The 19,948-nt window shown below is 32.9% G+C and overlaps 1 protein-coding gene across 1 annotated transcript; it reads right to left on the reverse strand.

Moving 5' to 3' along the window:
* Nucleotides 1-8,329: 8,329 nt before the first annotated feature.
* Nucleotides 8,330-12,639, reverse strand: LOC139897905 (uncharacterized). Its single transcript, XM_071880618.1, has 11 exons — nt 12,462-12,639; nt 11,977-12,110; nt 11,703-11,784; nt 10,210-10,280; nt 9,992-10,093; nt 9,790-9,879; nt 9,485-9,559; nt 9,311-9,343; nt 9,085-9,165; nt 8,916-8,975; nt 8,330-8,822 (listed from the first exon to the last, which is right to left on the reverse strand). The coding sequence occupies exons 1-11, from the start codon at nt 12,514-12,516 to the stop codon at nt 8,661-8,663; spliced, it is 945 nt and encodes a 314-aa protein (XP_071736719.1). The 5' UTR covers nt 12,517-12,639; the 3' UTR covers nt 8,330-8,660.
* Nucleotides 12,640-19,948: the final 7,309 nt, after the last annotated feature.

Here is a 19,948-nt window from a genome sequence, read left to right on the forward strand (position 1 = left end):
CTTATACATATTAATATCTAGATATTTTACCCATATACATTTACTAATTCCATATTATTCTAAATTTGCATTGTATTTTAACACTCCCCCTCAATGCAAATTTTCTTCCAACGATGTCTTGCAGACCATTCCAAGTGCTTCTCTGAATTTTGTAAACTTCGGTTTACTTAGGCTCTTGGTGAATATATCTGCAACCTGTTCATCTGTCTTTGTTGGCATCATCTTGATCTCTCCTTCAAGGACCTTCTCGCGAACATAGTGATAGTGCACTTCTATATGTTTTGTTCTCGCATGAAAGACTGGATTTTCTGCTAGACGAATAGCTGATAGGTTATCGCAGAAAAGCTTTACTTGATAATCTGTTGATTGATGAAGATCTTCCATTAGTTGCTTCAACCACATAATTTCTTGTGTTGCTGATGCTGCCGATCGATATTCTGCTTCAGTGCTTGACAAGGATACTGTTGGTTGTCTCTTGCTGCACCATGATATTACTCCCGATCCAAGACTAAACATGTATCCAGTTGTTGACCGTCGTGTATCATAGTCTCCAGCGTAATCGGCGTCACAATATCCAGTTACGTGACATTCTTTTGTTTTCTTGTATAAAATACTAAAGTTAATAGTGCCTTTGACATACCTTAAGATGCGTCGTACAACATCAAGGTGAGGCTTCTTCGGATTGCTCATGTATCGACTAACCACTCCAACTGCATAAGATATGTCTGGCCGGCTTAGTGTGAGATAAATAAGACTTCCGACCATCTTTCGATACATGGTAACATCTTGAAGACTTTTTCCTTCATCTGCTCGTAGTTTTGTATTCGGATCCATCGGAGTTGAGATAGGTTTGCAATTAAGCATTCCGTACTTTTGTAAAAGATCTCGCGCATATTTCTGTTGTCCCAGAAATAATCCTTCTCTTTTCTGCTCTATTTCGAGTCCAAGAAAATGTTTGAGTTCTCCAAACTCCTTCATATGAAATCTGATAGACAGATTCTCTCTTGTTCTTTGGATCTCCTCATAGTGATCTCCCGTGATGATTAAGTCATCCACATATACTAGCACTATGGCTAGTTTTCCTTTACCTTGTTTCACAAATAAACTAGAATCTGAAGGAGCAACTGTGAAACCACTTTGTACTAAGAACTCGCCAATCTTCTCGTACCAAGCTCTTGGAGCCTGCTTCAAGCCGTATAGTGCTTTCTTTAATTTGCAGACATGGTCAGGATGAGACTTGTTCTCAAAGCCTCTTGGTTGCTCCATATAAATTTCTTTGTCAAGTTCTCCATGTAAGAAAGCGTTCTTGACATCCATCTGCCACAGCTTCCAAGATTTGCTAGCGGCTAAAGCTAGTAGAGCTCGAATTGTTGTGATCTTCGCCACTGGACTAAACGTTTCTTCATAATCCAGCCCATATTGTTGAGAAAAACCTCTAGCAACAAGTCGAGCTTCACCTTGTAAACCCATTTACAAGATATTGGTTTTACATCTTTTGGCTTTGGAACTAAACTCCATGTCTGGTTTTCTTTTAGTGCATTAATTTCTTCATCCATCGCTTTCTGCCATTCTTGACTTTGTGCTGCTTCTTCATAAGTGGAAGGCTCAATATGTATCAATTCATCCACATGAGCAGCATTGGCATACCTCGGATTAGGTTGCCTCGGCCTTGTTGATCTCCGTAATTCTTGCACATGCTCCTCGGCATCCATTTGGCTTGGACGAACCTCTTTGAATGTAGATTGATGTACCCCAGTTTTCCATGGACTCGTTTCCTTAGAGTACGATCCATCTCCTTCTTTAATTGGATCCGATATGTGCTCTTTATGTTCTTCTTTCTCTTCTGGAGCTTCTTCTAATCCGTGAGATTCTGGAAGCTCTATCTTTTGAGGTGACCACCATGAAGAAGCTTCATCAAATACCACATTTCTTGAAGTATAACACTTTCCAGTATTTGGATCACAACATCTCCATCCTTTTCTTGATTCATCATAACCTACAAAAATGCATCGAATTGCCTTCTTATCAAATTTGCTTCGGAGATGATCTGGCAGGAAGACGTAGCATACACATCCAAAAACCTTGAGATGATTGACGGTTGGCTTGATCTTCCATAATCTTTCATATGGTGAAATATATCCCAACTTTGTTTGCGGGAGTCTGTTAATCACGTATGAAGCCGTCCTCATACATTCGGCCCAAAATCTTCCTGGTACATTCTTACCATGAAGCATACTTCGACAAGTTTCAGCAAGATGACGATTCTTACGTTCTGCCACTCCATTCTGTTGTGGAGTATTAGGGCAAGTTAATTGCCTTCTGATCTTATGCTTCTCAATATACATATTGAACTCAGTTGATAAATATTCTCCTCCATTATCTGTGCGTAAGCATCGAATCTTAGTATTGAGCTCACTTTCTACCTTGTTCTTGAACTCTTTAAACTTCAGAAAAGTCTCCGACTTCTCCTTCATGAAGTAAACCCACACATATCTTGAGAAGTCATCAATGAATGTCACCATATATTTCATACCTCCAAGTGATGTTTGTTTCACTGGGCCGAAAACATCTGAGTGTATGAGCTCTAGTGGTGTCTTGGACTGATGTTGTGACTCCTTGAATGACAATTGGTGAGTTTTTCCAAATTGACATCCAGCACATATTGTATCTGTTCGGATATCAATTTGAGGAAGCCCATTTACTATGTGTTTTACCATCATCTCCTTTAACTTGTTGTAGCCCACATGCCCAAGACGTTCATGCCAAAGATCAGCCGTCTCATTTTTTCGAGTCTTATCCACATATGCTGTTTCAGCAGATAGTACATAGACCGACTCTATTCTTTTTCCTTGCATAATTGGATTGCCAACCACCTTCACTCTATTGAATACGGACACATCTTCTGGTCCAAAGAGCACATAATTCCCTTCTGCTGTCAATTGTGGTACTGACAGTAAATTCTTCTTTAAGCCAGGGACAAGATACACCTTCTCGAGTTGGAGCTTATGAGAGCCGCCTTCATTTGAAATTATTGTCTTTCCAATGTGAGAAATAGACAACCTTGAATTGTTGGCTGTCAACACGACTCTCTTTCCTTTGTAATCCTCTATTTCTTGCAGCTTCGTCCCATCGTTGGTCATATGATTTGAGCACCCAGAATCGATGATCCAATCATCTTTGTAGTTTATTTTTGACTTTAAGGTTGCTGCAAGAGCTTGATCATCCATGTCAGCTTCAACGGAGAGTCCTGCTTCTGCATCCCATGTTTCCTCATTAATGGTTACTTCGAATGTGACCTCTTTCTTCTCATCTCTTGCGGCGGACACATTTCCTTCGAAAGTTCGCCTTCTGGGGAATCTACAATCTCGAGCAAAATGACCCTTCTTGCCACAATTGAAGCATTCACCATTCTTTCTCTTATCATTTTCCCCGTATTGTTGGCGATGATCTCTTCTTCCTTGTTGAGCTCCCCCTGAAGTGTTGCCTTTTGATTTTGGGTGACCCTTCCACCCATATGTCTTACTTTCTTTCATCGCCTCTTGTCTTCGAGACATAGCTTTCTTCTTATTGGTGAAGAGTGCTTTTTCTTCTCCTTTTATGCTCACTTCATTCATCTGCTTGGCTAATGCCTCTTGGTTAGCCAATAAATTCTCCAGCTCTATTAATGATGGTTGAGTAGGCCATCCTCTCACAGCAGCTATAAATCCATTATACTCGGATCTTAAGCCGTGGATGATAATTCTCTTCATCCTTGCATCACTCACTTTCTCTTCAGGGGCAAGTTGAGATATCTCACGGCAAATAGATTTCACCTTGGTGAAATACTGAGAAATAGATAGACTTCCTTGTGAGATACCTGCGAGCTCATTTTCCAAGAGCTGGAGTCGTGCTTCATTCTTCTTTGAAAATAATTTTTCAAAAGTTTCCCAAGCTACCTTTGGTGTTTTCTCGTCACGGATGTGCTCCAATAGATCCTCCTCGATTGTAGTCTTCAATAGAAATAAAGCCTTCCCGGCCTTGATGTTCCATTTTCTCAAGGCTTCGGCATTTTCTTTCGGTGGAGGCGTTGTGTCACTGCCAGCAACTATTTCCCATAAATCCTGTCCTTGTAGGTAGGATTCTATGCAAGTCCGCCAATAACCATAGTTGTGGTTATTGAGACTCTTGATTCCACTGCTCGTACTTGCAAGATCTGTCATCATGACGTCCAACGTCCAATAAGCTTGGTCCCTGACCGATGAGCTTTCACAGTTCCTAACTGTGCTCCGACAGAATCTCCCTTAGAGCCTTGGTGAAAACAAGTCGATGTAAACGTCCAACGTTTACCGATTTCCTCCACTAGAAATGGTCCCGAACGACCCGCTCTGATACCAATTGTTGGAAGCTTCGGCGAGCCCAACACACCACTATAGAGGATCTAGACTATACTAGACTCGCTACACCAACACTTTGACGTTGGTTAGCCTTTAATTTTATAAATCCTTAGTGCACAATGTACTTAGGCGACAGTGTCGACCATATATCTTTAGGCAGTATAACCGACCATGTATTACTTAGGCGGCAGAGCCGACCATATAATAAGAACAACAAAAGTGCACTAAGAACTTAAACACAAACTAAGGCTTGATCGGGAAACTTAACAAAAACACTTATATTAAATTACAATGACAATATTACTTACAAGCTTTATCTTCTCTACTTTCGCTAACTCACACTCTTCTTCTCTTCTTCACAACTCACTTCTTATTTCACTCTCACAACTTCACAACTTACTTCACACAACACAAATGAAATCTCCTCCCATATTTATACTACTCCATGGAACATTCTAGAACCTAGATATTTCCATGGATATATAAATATCTAGATATTTCTACAACCTACAAATATCTAGATTTTTCTTTTACATTTCAATTTCTAGATTTTTCTCTCATATTCTAATATCTAGATATTTTCTTATACATATTAATATCTAGATATTTTACCCATATACATTTACTAATTCCATATTATTCTAAATTTGCATTGTATTTTAAGAGCCAAGCCCATACAACCATAAGAATAATGCGCTAACAAATCCAAAATAATATGGAGTACTTATCTGCTAGACTGCTAACACGTACACAGTCACACCGACTATCCGGTTGACCCTTCTATGTACCGCCCCTGACCACACGACATATGTTACTAGAAGTCCAACTTCCCACTATTCACATTGATCAAATAACTGAATAAAGGTTAAAGTCGTGAGGTTTTTTTTTGTTCGAATTATCTGTGAGGGCATGTATTTTTAATCTAGGAAAATTCGTGACCGTTTCTCAAGGTTTCCTTAGCCACTCCAAGTTTTGAACATGCGACTTCTCGAAAAGAGTTCAGGGCCCAACCACTGGGATATCTTTTCAAGTGGTTTAAATAATTGAATGGATTCAATTTATAACTTCGTCCGCAGCTGAATTCTTGTAACTTATGAAGCGAGGATCTCATGAAAGTCAGTACCATCCCGTAAAAAAATACATTTTCTTCTTCATATGTCGTCGGTGATTGTTAATCGATACGCTTAGAGATCTGGTGAAGTTTTGTGTGATGATTCTGAAAATACAAATTCCGCTTTAATCCACGTCGCAATCTTGTGGCATCCTCTTGAAAAGAAAAAAACAGTACGAGAGAGGTACGTACATGGGAAGGCAGTTGATTGCATGTCTCTGAATAGTTGCAAAAGAATGTCTTGCCCCCTTGATTCAAGAGATGCCTTTGTTAATTAACACATTTCAGTGGCTCGATAAGAAGGCTTCTTTGGCTGTATTGGGACTTGGGAGCAAATTAAATTTATGTGAAAACGAGATACAAGTTATAGCCTACGGGCTACGGCATAGGCATAGCATTAGCAATGTAAGTTTTATACAGGTTATATAGGTTCCCTCATGGTAGCGAAGAAAGGATTGAAAAAGTACTTTGCTAAGGGCTTTATAAAGGATAGGAGAAAGGTGTTTGATTGTAGAGAAATGGGCACCACATGCCTGTTAACAATTGATATGGGGAAATATTTCATTGATTGAATATGTAAACTGAAACGTTTTGATAAACTTAAAAAAAAAAAAATATATATATATATATATATATATATATATATATATATATATATATATATATATATATATATATATATACTTTTACTCCGTACTGTACAGAGGATAAAGAAATTATATTATATTATTTTTTCAAAAGGGGGATGATTCTCACACACTGTTTTTTGATCCTCACACACCCTTTTACCCTATTATTAGGGAGGAGTTCAAGTAAATTGGTGTGTGAGATCAAAAAACAGTGTGTGAGAATCATCCCCTTTTCAAAAGGGTACATTAGGAGTCAAAAAAGGTGGTCACGTGTTGGTTGATGGTCACGAACAAAGGAGAAGAAAAGAAGTGGGGTGGACCATTTTATGGCAATTTGATTGAAAACTTTTACGTAGTAGTATTCATTGAAAAAAAAAAAAAAAAAAAGGATGGCCAGAAACTTTTGTTGGCACAAAAATTTAATTGGAAAACAAATGTAATTATGACTCATTTTATGATTAGAATGTCACTAATCATTCGTTTTTATCATTATTTCCGGTACATATCCAACACACGGTGAGGGGGAGATTGATTCTAGCGTCACCGTGAGTTGATTACCGAAGCATCTAAGGAATAGAGCAAGACACTCCAGACGAACCAAGCAAGGCTAAAGTTGAACTGGGTTCATGTTAGGCGAGCCAAACAAGGTTTAAGATTAAACTGAGTTCATGTCGGGCGAGCTAAACAAGGTTCGAGTGGAGCTGGGTTCATGTCGGGAAACTTAAATATTACAAACGAACCATGGGTTCATGTTTGGAATCTAAATAATCCGGGCGAATCAAAAAGGTTCAAGTCGAACTGAGTTCATGTCAGGAAAAGGAAACTTAAATATTCCAAGCGAACCAAACAAGGTTTAAGAATGAACTGGGTTCATGTTTGGAATCTGAATATTCTTAGGCGAACCAATAAAGGTCCATGTTGGACTGGGTTCATGTCTGGGCATTGAATACTCCCTGGCGAACCAATAAAAGTTCAAGATGAACTGGGTTCATGTTAGGAGGAAAATCAAAGAAGTTCAAGTCGGGAATCGACTGAACAATATTGAAGACTAGCTTGCACCTAGTCTCAGGAAAATTAGTCAATGGAAGACTCCTCAACGATGTATTGGGCAAGTTGAATTGTGGAAATTCCATTATTAAACTTGAGGGGAGTGTTAGAAAATTAAACAAAGTATTCAAAGAGGAATGTTGACTTCATGGATCCAAAAGATTCTTTTCAGCATTTTCATCTATGGTGACTCAGAAGCAAGATTAAGACTTCACAACCTTGACTTAGATGGGTCACAAGGTGGTTGAATATGTCATCATACAAAGCATACAACTACAAAGCAACGGCTACAAAGACTAAGCATATTTCCTTTATTATTAAAGTGATCATAAAAGTGTGTTTGGAACCATACCCTAATTAGAATTAGCTGTTGGCTTTGATTGTATAAATAGGCTTCCTTTGTAATTGTACAAGTAAGCAACTAAGTCAAAATGTAACCTTTTAGTGTTTATCAATTTAAGCATTCAAGCCAAAGTTATAAACTCAGTTTATCAATAAGAAACCAATCAGTTTATTTCATTTCAATTTATATACTTCCGCATATCAATTTTAACAATGCCAAAATATACGGACCCTCGAGCACAGGAGGATTCACGACGGGCTTCAGCAATGGAAAGCATTCAATACGGTGTATCAATCATTACAATACGGATGCAATATGACCAACCCCACAATAAAAGTCTCGGAGTCTTGACACGCAAAGGTCCAACTACTCTAAAAACGAAGTTTATACAATTCAGACCAAGAAACAACACTATGCCATATTATCAGATGATAGATGCTATTTACCTGAGATCATTGATGGAATGATGGGTGTAAGAGGATGAAGAAAAGAACCAAGCCATTTAATGTCAACTTCAAAAAGACTTTCGAATCTATAAGTTTGGATTATATTTTGTCGACGCCAAATTTCCTTGGTTTTGGAAATAGGTGGATTTCTTGGATAAAGGCGTGTCAGCACATTATCATGTGCCTCAGTTTTAGTTAATTGTAGTCTTATGTTGGAATTTAAAATCGTTCAAGGTCTTCGACAAGGAGACCCTTTATCTTCTTTCCTTTGATTATTTGTATGAAAGGGTTAGATGCGGCAATGCAAGCCTACTGGCTCTTCCGTTTTTACAGGTATCCGAATAAGAAATAATGATAGATGATACAAACATAATCGTCAACAATGAAAAGCATGTGATCCTTGAGGTAGTTTTACAAAACAATTCTTGTGATGTAGTCGTACATAACATTGCAAGAAACAATTCGTGCAAGGTTCATAATTCACAGTTCGTATACAAATCTGAGGACCATAATATTTTCATATCAATCTATTATTCAGTGAGCTATATATACCACCCACGTTTTAGAAGTATTCAACTATTTAAGCCCAGTTTTATAACTTGCAATTATAAACCACAAACCAAAATTATGCATCATGTAGGGCTCGAACAAATGAACGAATGCAACAAAGCTTTGCAAGTTCAATGACACAATTTGGGGGGTTACAACCCTTCAACCCATCATATCTTTGGCTACTGACAGCCCCACTGAGTAAGGCCGGTGAAATGTTGATTTAGTTTTATCGTGATCCTTGTTTACCTTCGTACTCGTTTTGCTTAACACCGTCTTCTCTTTTACAACCAAATTATTGGTTTCTGTAAGAAACTGAAGACCCTGAATGATTAAATTTACACAATGTTAACTTTGAACAATGAACCTATGAAGTGTATGATAATAAAAGGTTTAAAGACTATTCTATTCACAAACCTTCAAAGAAGTCTCTTCATATGTAATTCTTGATTGTTCTCCTATCTTACCTTCGATATTCTAATGCAAGTTGAAGAAATATAAATACCATATATATTAATAAATTTGACAACAAGAATAACAATGTATCTCTTAAAAATGCCAAGGTTATCATAGGTTAATATCTGACCTGAAAGAGCTTAGCATTTACATCATCCTTGATCCCTCCCGCTACTTGACATAAATAGTATAGACCTGAATTGGTCATATCCTGTTAAACAAACCCAGGTATATGGTAAATGATTAATATTTAGTAAGTCATATAATATAATGAACACATAAAACACAACACGCAATCATGGTTGAAAGTTTCTCACATAAAAAACAACACGCAATCATGGTTGAAAGTTTCTCACCTGCTTTCCTTCAATAAGATCTATTTTTCCTTCCTGTATATCAGTCATCATTTGTTACATTAGTAACATTGGACAGAGAATAAAAAGAATTCAAATCCATTACTATTTTACTATTATAATTACAAATTACAAATTATAAAAAAAATTATAATATAATAACAGTGAGAAACTTACCAAACCAGCCACCATCTGATGGATCATATTTATGTCACAACCTATCTGATTAAGATTGGACTTCACATCATTTACCTGCATACAATTCAGATTTTGGAGATGTTTAAGCATCAACCATGATTCTAGATCACATAGCAGTTATACTAACTTAATAGATCAGTTATAAAGATAATAATAAGTAAACATGGTTTTAAATAATACCAAGAACTAATAAATAACATTTCCATAATATACCAATAATGTCTATTATTATAAATAAATATAAATAAATAAATAAATACTTGAAAAGGAAAAAGGTGGTTTACATCATCTGCAATCAGTTTACTTATTTCCTTCTGCTCGTCGATTTTCCAGTCCAAGTTTTCAAGTCTCTTTGATAAATGTCGCTTTGTAGACTGCGATTTTCAAACAAAAAGAGAAGAAAAAAATAAAAAAATAAAATAATAGCAAGCATGAAAATTACAACAACAAAAATAAACAAAAATCGAACTATTTTGTATCACTCACAGCTAGTGCATCAGACACATTCTCTAATTGTTTTGAGACCGTTGATACAGCATTTTCCATATTGTGCTTAGTAACAAACATAACATCAGAAAATGACATACCCTGAAGATAAATAGCGCACACAAAATTAAATTCAACGAATTATATATCAACATGCTTAGGAAATAATGCATCGATTAAGGTAATGTATTGAGCATTACAAATAGTATGAGTGTTACCTTCCACCACATGTAACAATATCCCATTGCTCCTACTGCTACAGCTGGCATCAAGTATGATGATAAACCCCCTGAATAACGATTTGAAAATAAGATGATGACTTGTAAGCATATGAAAAGCAAAAAAGATGTACACACATCTCGAATATTAAGCACACAAAAATACCGATGTATTTTATAGTTATTAAATGGGCCTCCCTTCAAATAAGTAATTAATAAAAATTTAATGGCAGGAAGAAAAAGATGAATGCATGCTTTGTATGCTATGTAAAATCCAAACCGAATGAAAATCCCTGGAGAGCATATAACTTTCTACCTTTCTCATAAATAAAAAATTCAATAAAAGAAATTTCAAAGCTAAATATATAACGTTTTCCCTGTTACGAAGAAGGTTGAAGAAAATGATAATCGGAGAGTAATAGGTCGAACCTTGGAAGGAGTAATCAGAAAGATGGGGATTAATCGAGGATTTATCAAATGTTGAGTAAGTTTGACTTTGACCGATTTTGACCGATTAATCACCAATTTATAGTGACCAATTAATCGGAAAAGTTGACCGAATTAATCCCCGTTGACCGAATGTTGACCATTTTATTACCGATTTTGATTGATCAGATAGGACCTCTCCAAAAACCGAGTACTCGTCGATTAATTCCGAGTTTTAAATAACCGGGAGGGCAAGTGTTTTTACTCGGATGTGCGCGACTTATCTCATGATTGTTTCTGTTACTCATTTAAATTCCAATACGATTTATGGCGAGATAGATCTCAACAACACTACTTATATCCACTTATTCATCAGGAGTATACTTATGTACTTGATCATGATTATAGTTTGAATAGATCAATTTTGTTATAAAAAAAAAAAATCGGGTTACAATAATAAATACAGCTTACTAATTGTGAAATGTATAGTTATTCCAATGTATCAACGGAATATCCAATCAAAACTCGTACAAATATGAAATAAAACCTCGGAAATAATTTATTTGATGCATCGGTCCAGGGAAATGAAACCAAGGTCATTCATATTCATATTAAGATAAGATAAATATCCTAAAAGAAAAATGATAAACAACAACAGTAGCAACAATATCCAATCCCGTGAATGCAGGGTAGGGGATAGATAATGTGCGTACATATTATGTTCATGTATCTAAAGATGTGTATGATGGTGTGATAGAAAATATATATATAAAAATCAACTCAAACACTTAAGTGTCTAAAGAGTAAAAAGATACAAACTTGCAAGCTAAAAAGTATTAGAGAGCTCAACAGGCACCTTTAGGCCAAACACTATTTTAGCATACGGTCCTTGTTGATTCCCTAAGTTATTGACGGGCTAACAACATTTATAACTAATACAAGATTCAATATTCAAACCAATTGAAACTTTCAAAGTATGTAATAACATAAGTGTCTATCAAAAATAATCCTAAGATGAGCATGAGTAACAAGCACATAGAGGTATTTAACGAGGTTAAATGACATACCACTGGAGCTAGTATTTCCATTAAAAATGGTAACAGGCCGAGAGAGCGACAACTCCCGAATCTCTTGTGCCAATTGTTTAATCTGATGTGATGCCAAAGAAAGACATTAAAAAAAAAAGGGTCCAAACATATAAACATTACAGCCTGGGTATAGACAATAGACCATAAAAAGTTTGTTTAATTGACTACTTGAAAGAAATTTGCTATTATGGGTCTAACATCGGCAATAATATAACTATCACATTCAAAATTCTCCAAGTAGGTTTCTAAATACCTGCGCAGCAAGAGCAGCACTATCATATTTTCCCGGTTGAATTTCAATATCATTAACACCTTTCATCAACTCCTGAAGTTCTGATAATAAATCTGAGAGTTTTCCACTCCTCAATATGACAGAACTAGACAAACCTATTCAAATATACAAAAATACAACAAATGCAAGTCAAGCCACTATACAAAGAAAACAGAATACAGAATACACAAGAATGATATCAACATAGATACATACAATTCTACAATAGCATTTAATTATACATATAGCATTTCAAATCAAATTTGGAAACCAAAATTAGTTACGATCACCAACAGCAGCAATAAAATCATATATATCCAACGATAAGTAACGGAACTGAATTACATAGGTGATCATAAAATTTGTAACATTTAAATTAATAGTAGATATATACTAATATAAGAAACATACGAATTCGAATTCTAGGGTTTGTAAATATTAAAATACAAAATTAAGATGCAAAAAACCTGCTCCAACTAGAATGAGAACTTTGGAGGTGCTAACTCCGGTTTGCATCGCCATTGCTAAACGATTTGCACTCTGTAGTTTTCTGGATTGGTCGGAAATTTAGACGAATTTTAAGTTCTAGGGTTTTTTTGATATCCCAATTGGGGAAAAATATATGGTCACGTAAGATACTTTGACCAAATTCGAAGGAGGTTTTGTTTGAAGTCAACGAGGCCACGAGGGTTGGGTATGTAACGATTTTAGTGGCACGAGTAAAATTATTTTTACTAAAATCAAATTATACAAGCCGGGTAAATTAACTTACCAGGTCACTTCAATTTCACTTCAATACTTTTACATTATTAGTCTCTCATATTTGTAAACTCTAATTTCATTAGTCCTCATGTAGCTTATTACTCTAATTTCTTTAATATGCTTCATCTTAAACAATTTTATAGATGAAAAATCTTAAAAATTCAACCAAAGTTTTTAATTTGTTTATTTTTAATTAAGTGTATTCAATGTCATTTTTTTTAGTTCATCATCATCATCACTATCACCATCACGATTGAAATACTTTCTAATCTCCATACATTTTTTCTTAAATTTTATAATCAAATAACAGAAATAATTTGGAAGATGATGAACCTAATTTTTGACTTAATATCAGATCGCGTTTTCATAACCAAATTAACAGATTAATAACCTACCACACCTCTCGTTTTCATAACCAAATCAACAGATCTAATTTCGATGTTGTAGTTATTCAATCAAAATCCAGATCTACAACTTCATCATAGTTTTACCATCGGAGAAGTAAAATTAACGTTTTTAGAGTTGAAAAATAGATCTTGTTTTTAGATTTGATGCCTTTTTCAGATTTGACTTTCGATTATATCAATCTGGGTTTTGAATATGACGCTTTTCACACATCAATATGGGTTTCAAATATGCATTTAAATGGATATGTTTGAGGATTTATGAACCTCAAAATAAATGACGAAATTATTCAAATGAATGATTGTGAAAGACAAAATGGAGAGTCAGTAGATGATTTAGAAAGAAATAATGACAAGTGAATGAATGGATATTTTTGTCAAATGGGCAAAAACGTACTTCTGTGAGAAATTTAAGGCAAGTAAATGGGGAAGAAAAAGTTGCAAGTAAACATCCAGATCTTTCTCCAAAATGAAAAGAAAATTAAGTGACTGAAGATGGTGGATTTTTTTTTTTTTTTTTTTTTTTTGATAAAGTTGAAAATGGTAGATTAGATTAATATGTTGGTGGTCTGACTTGTCATGTTTAGTTTATATAAATTCATTTAGTTTTAATTCATTGAAATTAGGTTATTGTATGCCATTTTTGTTTATACATCTTGTTTGATAGAGATATAAGTGCAGGTGATTGAAGATGAAGGGAATGGTAGATCATATAAGACTTAACTAAAAAATTTAACATACGTTAAGTCGAGGGACCAACCACGTAACTTTTCTACATATTGACCGGCTACCTCAGCAATAGGTAATTCAATGCATACAATAGTAGAGATTTAAAAGTTGAATGCATACAATATGAGATTTGAAAGTTAAATACATACAATAGGAATTTAGTGAAAGTCCAATGCATTTTCAAATAATTTTCCTTATACAAGCGGAAAAACATATACTATACTACTATTCTAGAAAATTAACTAGTTTTCGAACTCTCGATTAGCGTCGGAAGTTCGGTTTTCAATGTATTTTATTGCGTTTAGTTTGTAAAATTATTTCGTGGCTAACGATGATGTCGTTGAAGCGCAACTTGAGTCGAACTAAAAAGTATAACCCGTGAAAGATTTAAATGTTATTTTAAATTAACAATATATGTGCATCTCTGCGTTTCACTATGGAATTGTGGACTTTTAAAAATTTAACGCAAAATCAACGTGTATGAAAAGTACCCCAAATATTTAGCGTTTTTTAAAAAACGTCCGTTTTGCGTATAATTAGTGACATTGTGTTCCTAAAATTATTTTGAGTTTAACGATGTTGTCGGAAAATTTAACTCGTTGCGAATGAGAATATATGACCCGTTGAATATTTGGGTGGAGTTTATTTAAAAAATTTTTATGAAAATGGTTATTTGACACTTTACCCTCCTGTTTGGGGGGTCGATTTGAATTTTTGAAAAAAGTCTGAGGGGCTTTGTTGGTGAAATGTGTGATGACCCGAGAATTTCCGACTAAATTTAAACTTAATCTTATATGATTTCGACACGATAAGCAAAGTCTATTAAACTGAGTCTCATAATGTTTGAACTATTATCATGAATGCATTTGACTTTGACCATCTCCGACGATTCACGAACCATAGTTGCAAATGAATATGTATAAATATATATATGTATATATATAATAATTTAAAATTATAAAATAGAATTTAAACATTTGAATTAAATATATATAAAATAAGATACAAAAATAACTAAGTGTAACTTAAAATGAGTTTATATATATATATATATATATGATTCCCATATATAACTATCATTATATATATATATATATATATTGTAATATACATATATATAAGAGATATAAATATTATGTGTTGAAACTTTTAATATATAATTCTATTACGAAATAATATAATATAGTAATTGGATATATAATGGTTATGTATATAAAACATTATTAATGTATTCATATTTACATGTAATTAATATGAAAACACAATTACATACTATTATATGATTATGTAAATATTAAATATTCAATATACGTTATTGTGAAACTAAATATGATTTCTATTAAATACATATATAGAATATATAAATTTTAACTGTTCAGTAAATGTCATCATATAACATAATCTTACATATAATAAATGGTATTATATTAGATTACAAGTTTGAATATAAATAATATATTAAAAATTATTACTACTTTCATTTTTTTATTATTAATAACAGATTTGATATATATAATATACTATATTATTATTATTAGTATTATCATATTTATCATTATTGTTATTGATAAAATTATCATATTATCAAATTATCATTTTTTTTTAATATTATTATTATTATTATTTACTAGTACTTTTATAATAAATAACAAGTTAGGTCATATCATTAATAATTAAATTATATTTATATATCAGTTTTTTTTTTTAAAAAAAAATCAGATAAGAATCAGTTTTATAAATTATTATTATTTTTATTATTATTATTAATTGTATTATTGTTATCAAAATATTAATTATTAATATATGTTATGCAGATAGGTACATAACTGATATATATATATATACACGATAATCATTGAACCTTTATCTGTTATCTATCTTTCTGCTTTTTCTGTTCGTCTGTGAAAACACTGTCGAATCCCACAATTTTTTTTATAAATCAAACAATACATGTTGTCAAATGAATTCATCCTACTTTCAATCATCAACCACAACAAATTCCTAATTGTAAGTCCTATTAAATTTTATTTTTTTTTTTCTGAAGCTCGTACCTCTGTATGAACAACTTTTTAACTATAATTCTAGTTCGAATGAATTTTCAAAATCTGTTAATACAAAGTTGTTAGGAATCGTTTATATAAACTTTCTGTAAAATTTCAAAGTCCAATTCATCTTAACGGATTTCAATTTCTGAGTCAAACTTTTGGTTTCAAAAAGTCAACTTTTGTTCTTCATTCAAATTCAAGTTTGTTGTTGTGATTTAAGTTAATTAAACGATTCTAATAGTTTATATAGATAATTTAAAATGTGTTTCATGTTATAGCAATTGTCCAAATCTTTGTAGAATTAGAAATCAATTTTTTTTTTACTTATTCAAACAGCGACGATGATGCTTGCTGTATATATATATTTTTTTTTAGTCTATTAATTTAAGTTCACACTTTGAAAACGTTTTCTGTTGTAATCATAGAAACAAGGAGTGTTTGTTTTGATTAATTCGATTAGGAAGTTGGATTGAATTGATGAGGATGAAGTTGAGACAGAAAGTGAAGAAATAAAGAAAAATAAATCGACTATAAAAACAGAAAAGCAGGATTGGAGGTGTGGTTAGGATGTTTATCGGGTGAGCGAGGGATCCTGGGTTCGAGTCCCGTTTGAGCCAATTCTTTTTAGAGAAGGGTATATTTCTTGATTTATTTTTCTTATCATTATTAGTATTATAATTATAATTATTATTGTTATTATTATTATTATTATTAGCTTTATTGATTATTAATGTTATTATAACTACTAAAGTAGTAATTATCATTTATTATCATTAGTATTATTATGATGTTAGTTAAAATTGTGATTATTTTTATTATTGATAAGATTATTTATTATTATCACTATCAAAAAGGCAAATTAACATTTTAACATTAATAGTAGTATTATTATTATTAAAACTATTATCTTAAATAGTAAAATTATAGTTATTATTATTAGTATTATTATTATTAACAATATCCTTATTATTAGTAAATCATTATTATCAAAACTATAATTTTTTATATATAAATATTATGTACATAAAGGTATACATATTACATATACCACAATTATATTAACATTTCATATAATTGTATTTCAAACAAATATATATATTTTTTTCTATAAATACCTTCGTATAACAAATTACTAATATTAAATAATACTAAACATATAAATAAATATATGGTCATATATATATTAATGTAACTAAATGAATAGATATCAATCACTTTAAGATATAAATATATATATATATATATATACAAAATAAATATATATCACATATAACTTAAGATATAATATAAGTATATGTTTTAAATGGAAGTTAATATAAATCCTATATAAATGCAAAAATATAAGTAATATATATTAATAAATAAAAGTTATGTGATTTTCGTTATATGTTTTAATCTATATATACAAATGATATAGGTTCGTGAATCCGAGGCCAACCTTGCATTGTTCAAAGTCGTCATATGTATTTTTACTACAAAATACAGTAAAGTGAGTTTCATTATTCCCTTTTTATATACATTTTGGGCTGAGAATACATGCAAATGCTTTATTAACTGTTTTACAATATTTATATGTGTGAGTTTCATTATTCCCTTTTTAAATGCTTTTGCAATATATATTTTTGGGACTGAGAATACATGCGCTGCTTTTATAAATGTTTTACGAAATAGACACAAGTAATCGAAATTACGTTCTATGGTTGAATGGTCGAAACTGAATATGCCCCTTTTTATTAAGTCTGGTAATCTAAGAATTAGGGAACAGACACCCTAATTGACGCGAACTCTAAAGATAGATCTATCGGGCCCAACAAGCCCCATCCAAAGTACCGGATGCTTTAGTACTTCGAAATTTATATCATGTCCGAAGGAGGATCCCGGAATGATGGGGATATTCTTATATGCATATTGTGAATGTCGGTTACCAGGTGTTCAATCCATATGAATGATATTTTTGTCTCTATGTATGGGACGTATGTTTATGAGAAATGGAAATATGAAATCTTGTGGTCTATTAAAATTATGAAATGATTATTTATGATAAACTAATGAACTCACCAATCTTTTGGTTGACACTTGAAAGCATGTTTATTCTCAGGTATGAAAGAAATCTTCCGCTGTGCATTTGCTCATTTTAGAGATATTACTTGGAGTCATTCATGATATATTTCAAAAGACGTTGCATTCGAGTCGTTGTATTCATCAAGATTATTATTAAGCCAATTATAGTTGGATATATTATGAAATGGTATGCATGTCTGTCAACTTAAGATGTAATGAAAGATTGTCTTTTCAAAACGAATGCAATGTTTGTAAAATGTATCATATAGAGGTCAAGTACCTCGCGATGTAATCAACTGTTGGGAATCGTTTATAATCGATATGGACTTCGTCCGAATGGATTAGGACGGGTCCTTTCAGTTGGTATCAGAGCGATGGTCTTAGCGAACCAGGTCTTGCATTAGTGAGTCTAACTGATAGCCGTTAGGATGCATTAGTGAGTCTGGACTTCGACCGTGTCTGCATGTCAAAAGTTTTGCTTATCATTTCTAGTCGGAAATCATCTGCTTATCATCCTTAGAAAATTACCTGTTTATCATTCTTAGTCTAGACATGTCTTACTGCCTTGACTTGCATAGACAGTGTATAGATAAATTCATATCTTAGCGTATCTGATTATTCATATCTTAGCGTATCTGTTATTGTTATTTTTGCCTGACAGCTTTCGTAGATTCCTCCGTAACTTATGAGATTTTAGTATTATATATGTATATGTAAATTATGTATTGCAGGGTACTAATCTACATTCTATAATCTATTTCTTATCGAAAATCCTTCATCTGATCATACGAGATGAATCCCTCAACTAGATCGAGTCCCTCGGATTCCGACAGCTATTCCGATAGTTATCCCAACAGTTATTCAGATTGGATAGTCATCTAAGCTCCGGAAGCAACGACACCAGAATGAATCAACCAATCATCCATCCCCAATTTATCTGATGGATTCATAGTCAACTTAATCAACGGAGATGCGCAGAAGGCGATCCCATCCACTAACCGAATTCACCTTTTGGCGAATAACCTGAAGCACTTACCGACGAACCTGTTCGTAACACCATTTCACCCTCATTTCCCAAATATCTCGCCACGACTATATCATAACTCAGATTCTAAACCTTATTCATCCGCTCGTTTCGATCAACAATCATCTCGGAATAATATAAGAAGTCAACGAATTTCGCGCACTAGTAATCAATTTGGAGAATATGGTGCAAAATGTACCAGCTTCAGCAACATTACCAGCACCAACATCAATACCAGTACCACCAACAACTCAAGTTCACATCATACACCTCAACATTTAATTATGTACCTCGAGCTTAATCAAAAATCTGCGAATCGTTCTACATCATTTATCTTCGTTCGACATGATGATTATGTAATCTTCAATGTTTTAGAAATTATATATTCTTGCTCTAATGATAAATCAAATGAGATCAATATCACATTAACTCATTAAATTCATGATTACATCTAAAGAAACTATATACATATATATGTTTTCATAAAGATTGTAATTAAAAATTCTTTTGTACAAACTGTTAATGGTGAAAATATTTTAACGGGTAGGTAATACCCGAGGAGTATTTAGATATCACATTAATAAGTTACACTGTACATTCTTCGGAATTGATTCAACGATCATTTACTATCCTATTTACAACCACCGATTTACGTATCCGTTCACCAAAGAATAACTATTTTCATTCAAATTCAATTTCATATTTGGATTTTGATCTATCAGAATTCAACAAGTGGCATAATGAAGAAATAATGGACACAATAAAAATTGATTAGAAACAGACTAATTGACAATATGAAATTTTGTTAAGAAACCACGCTAACAAAATCCTAGCTAACTGTTAATTCCATATTACATTTTATTTATCGCAATTTATTTTATCGCAATTTTAATTCTCGCAATTTTATTTATCGTTATTTAATTTCTGTT

This window comes from Rutidosis leptorrhynchoides, chromosome 3 (assembly GCF_046630445.1).
Source record: "Rutidosis leptorrhynchoides isolate AG116_Rl617_1_P2 chromosome 3, CSIRO_AGI_Rlap_v1, whole genome shotgun sequence".
In the NCBI taxonomy this organism is placed as follows: Eukaryota; Viridiplantae; Streptophyta; class Magnoliopsida; order Asterales; family Asteraceae; genus Rutidosis; species Rutidosis leptorrhynchoides.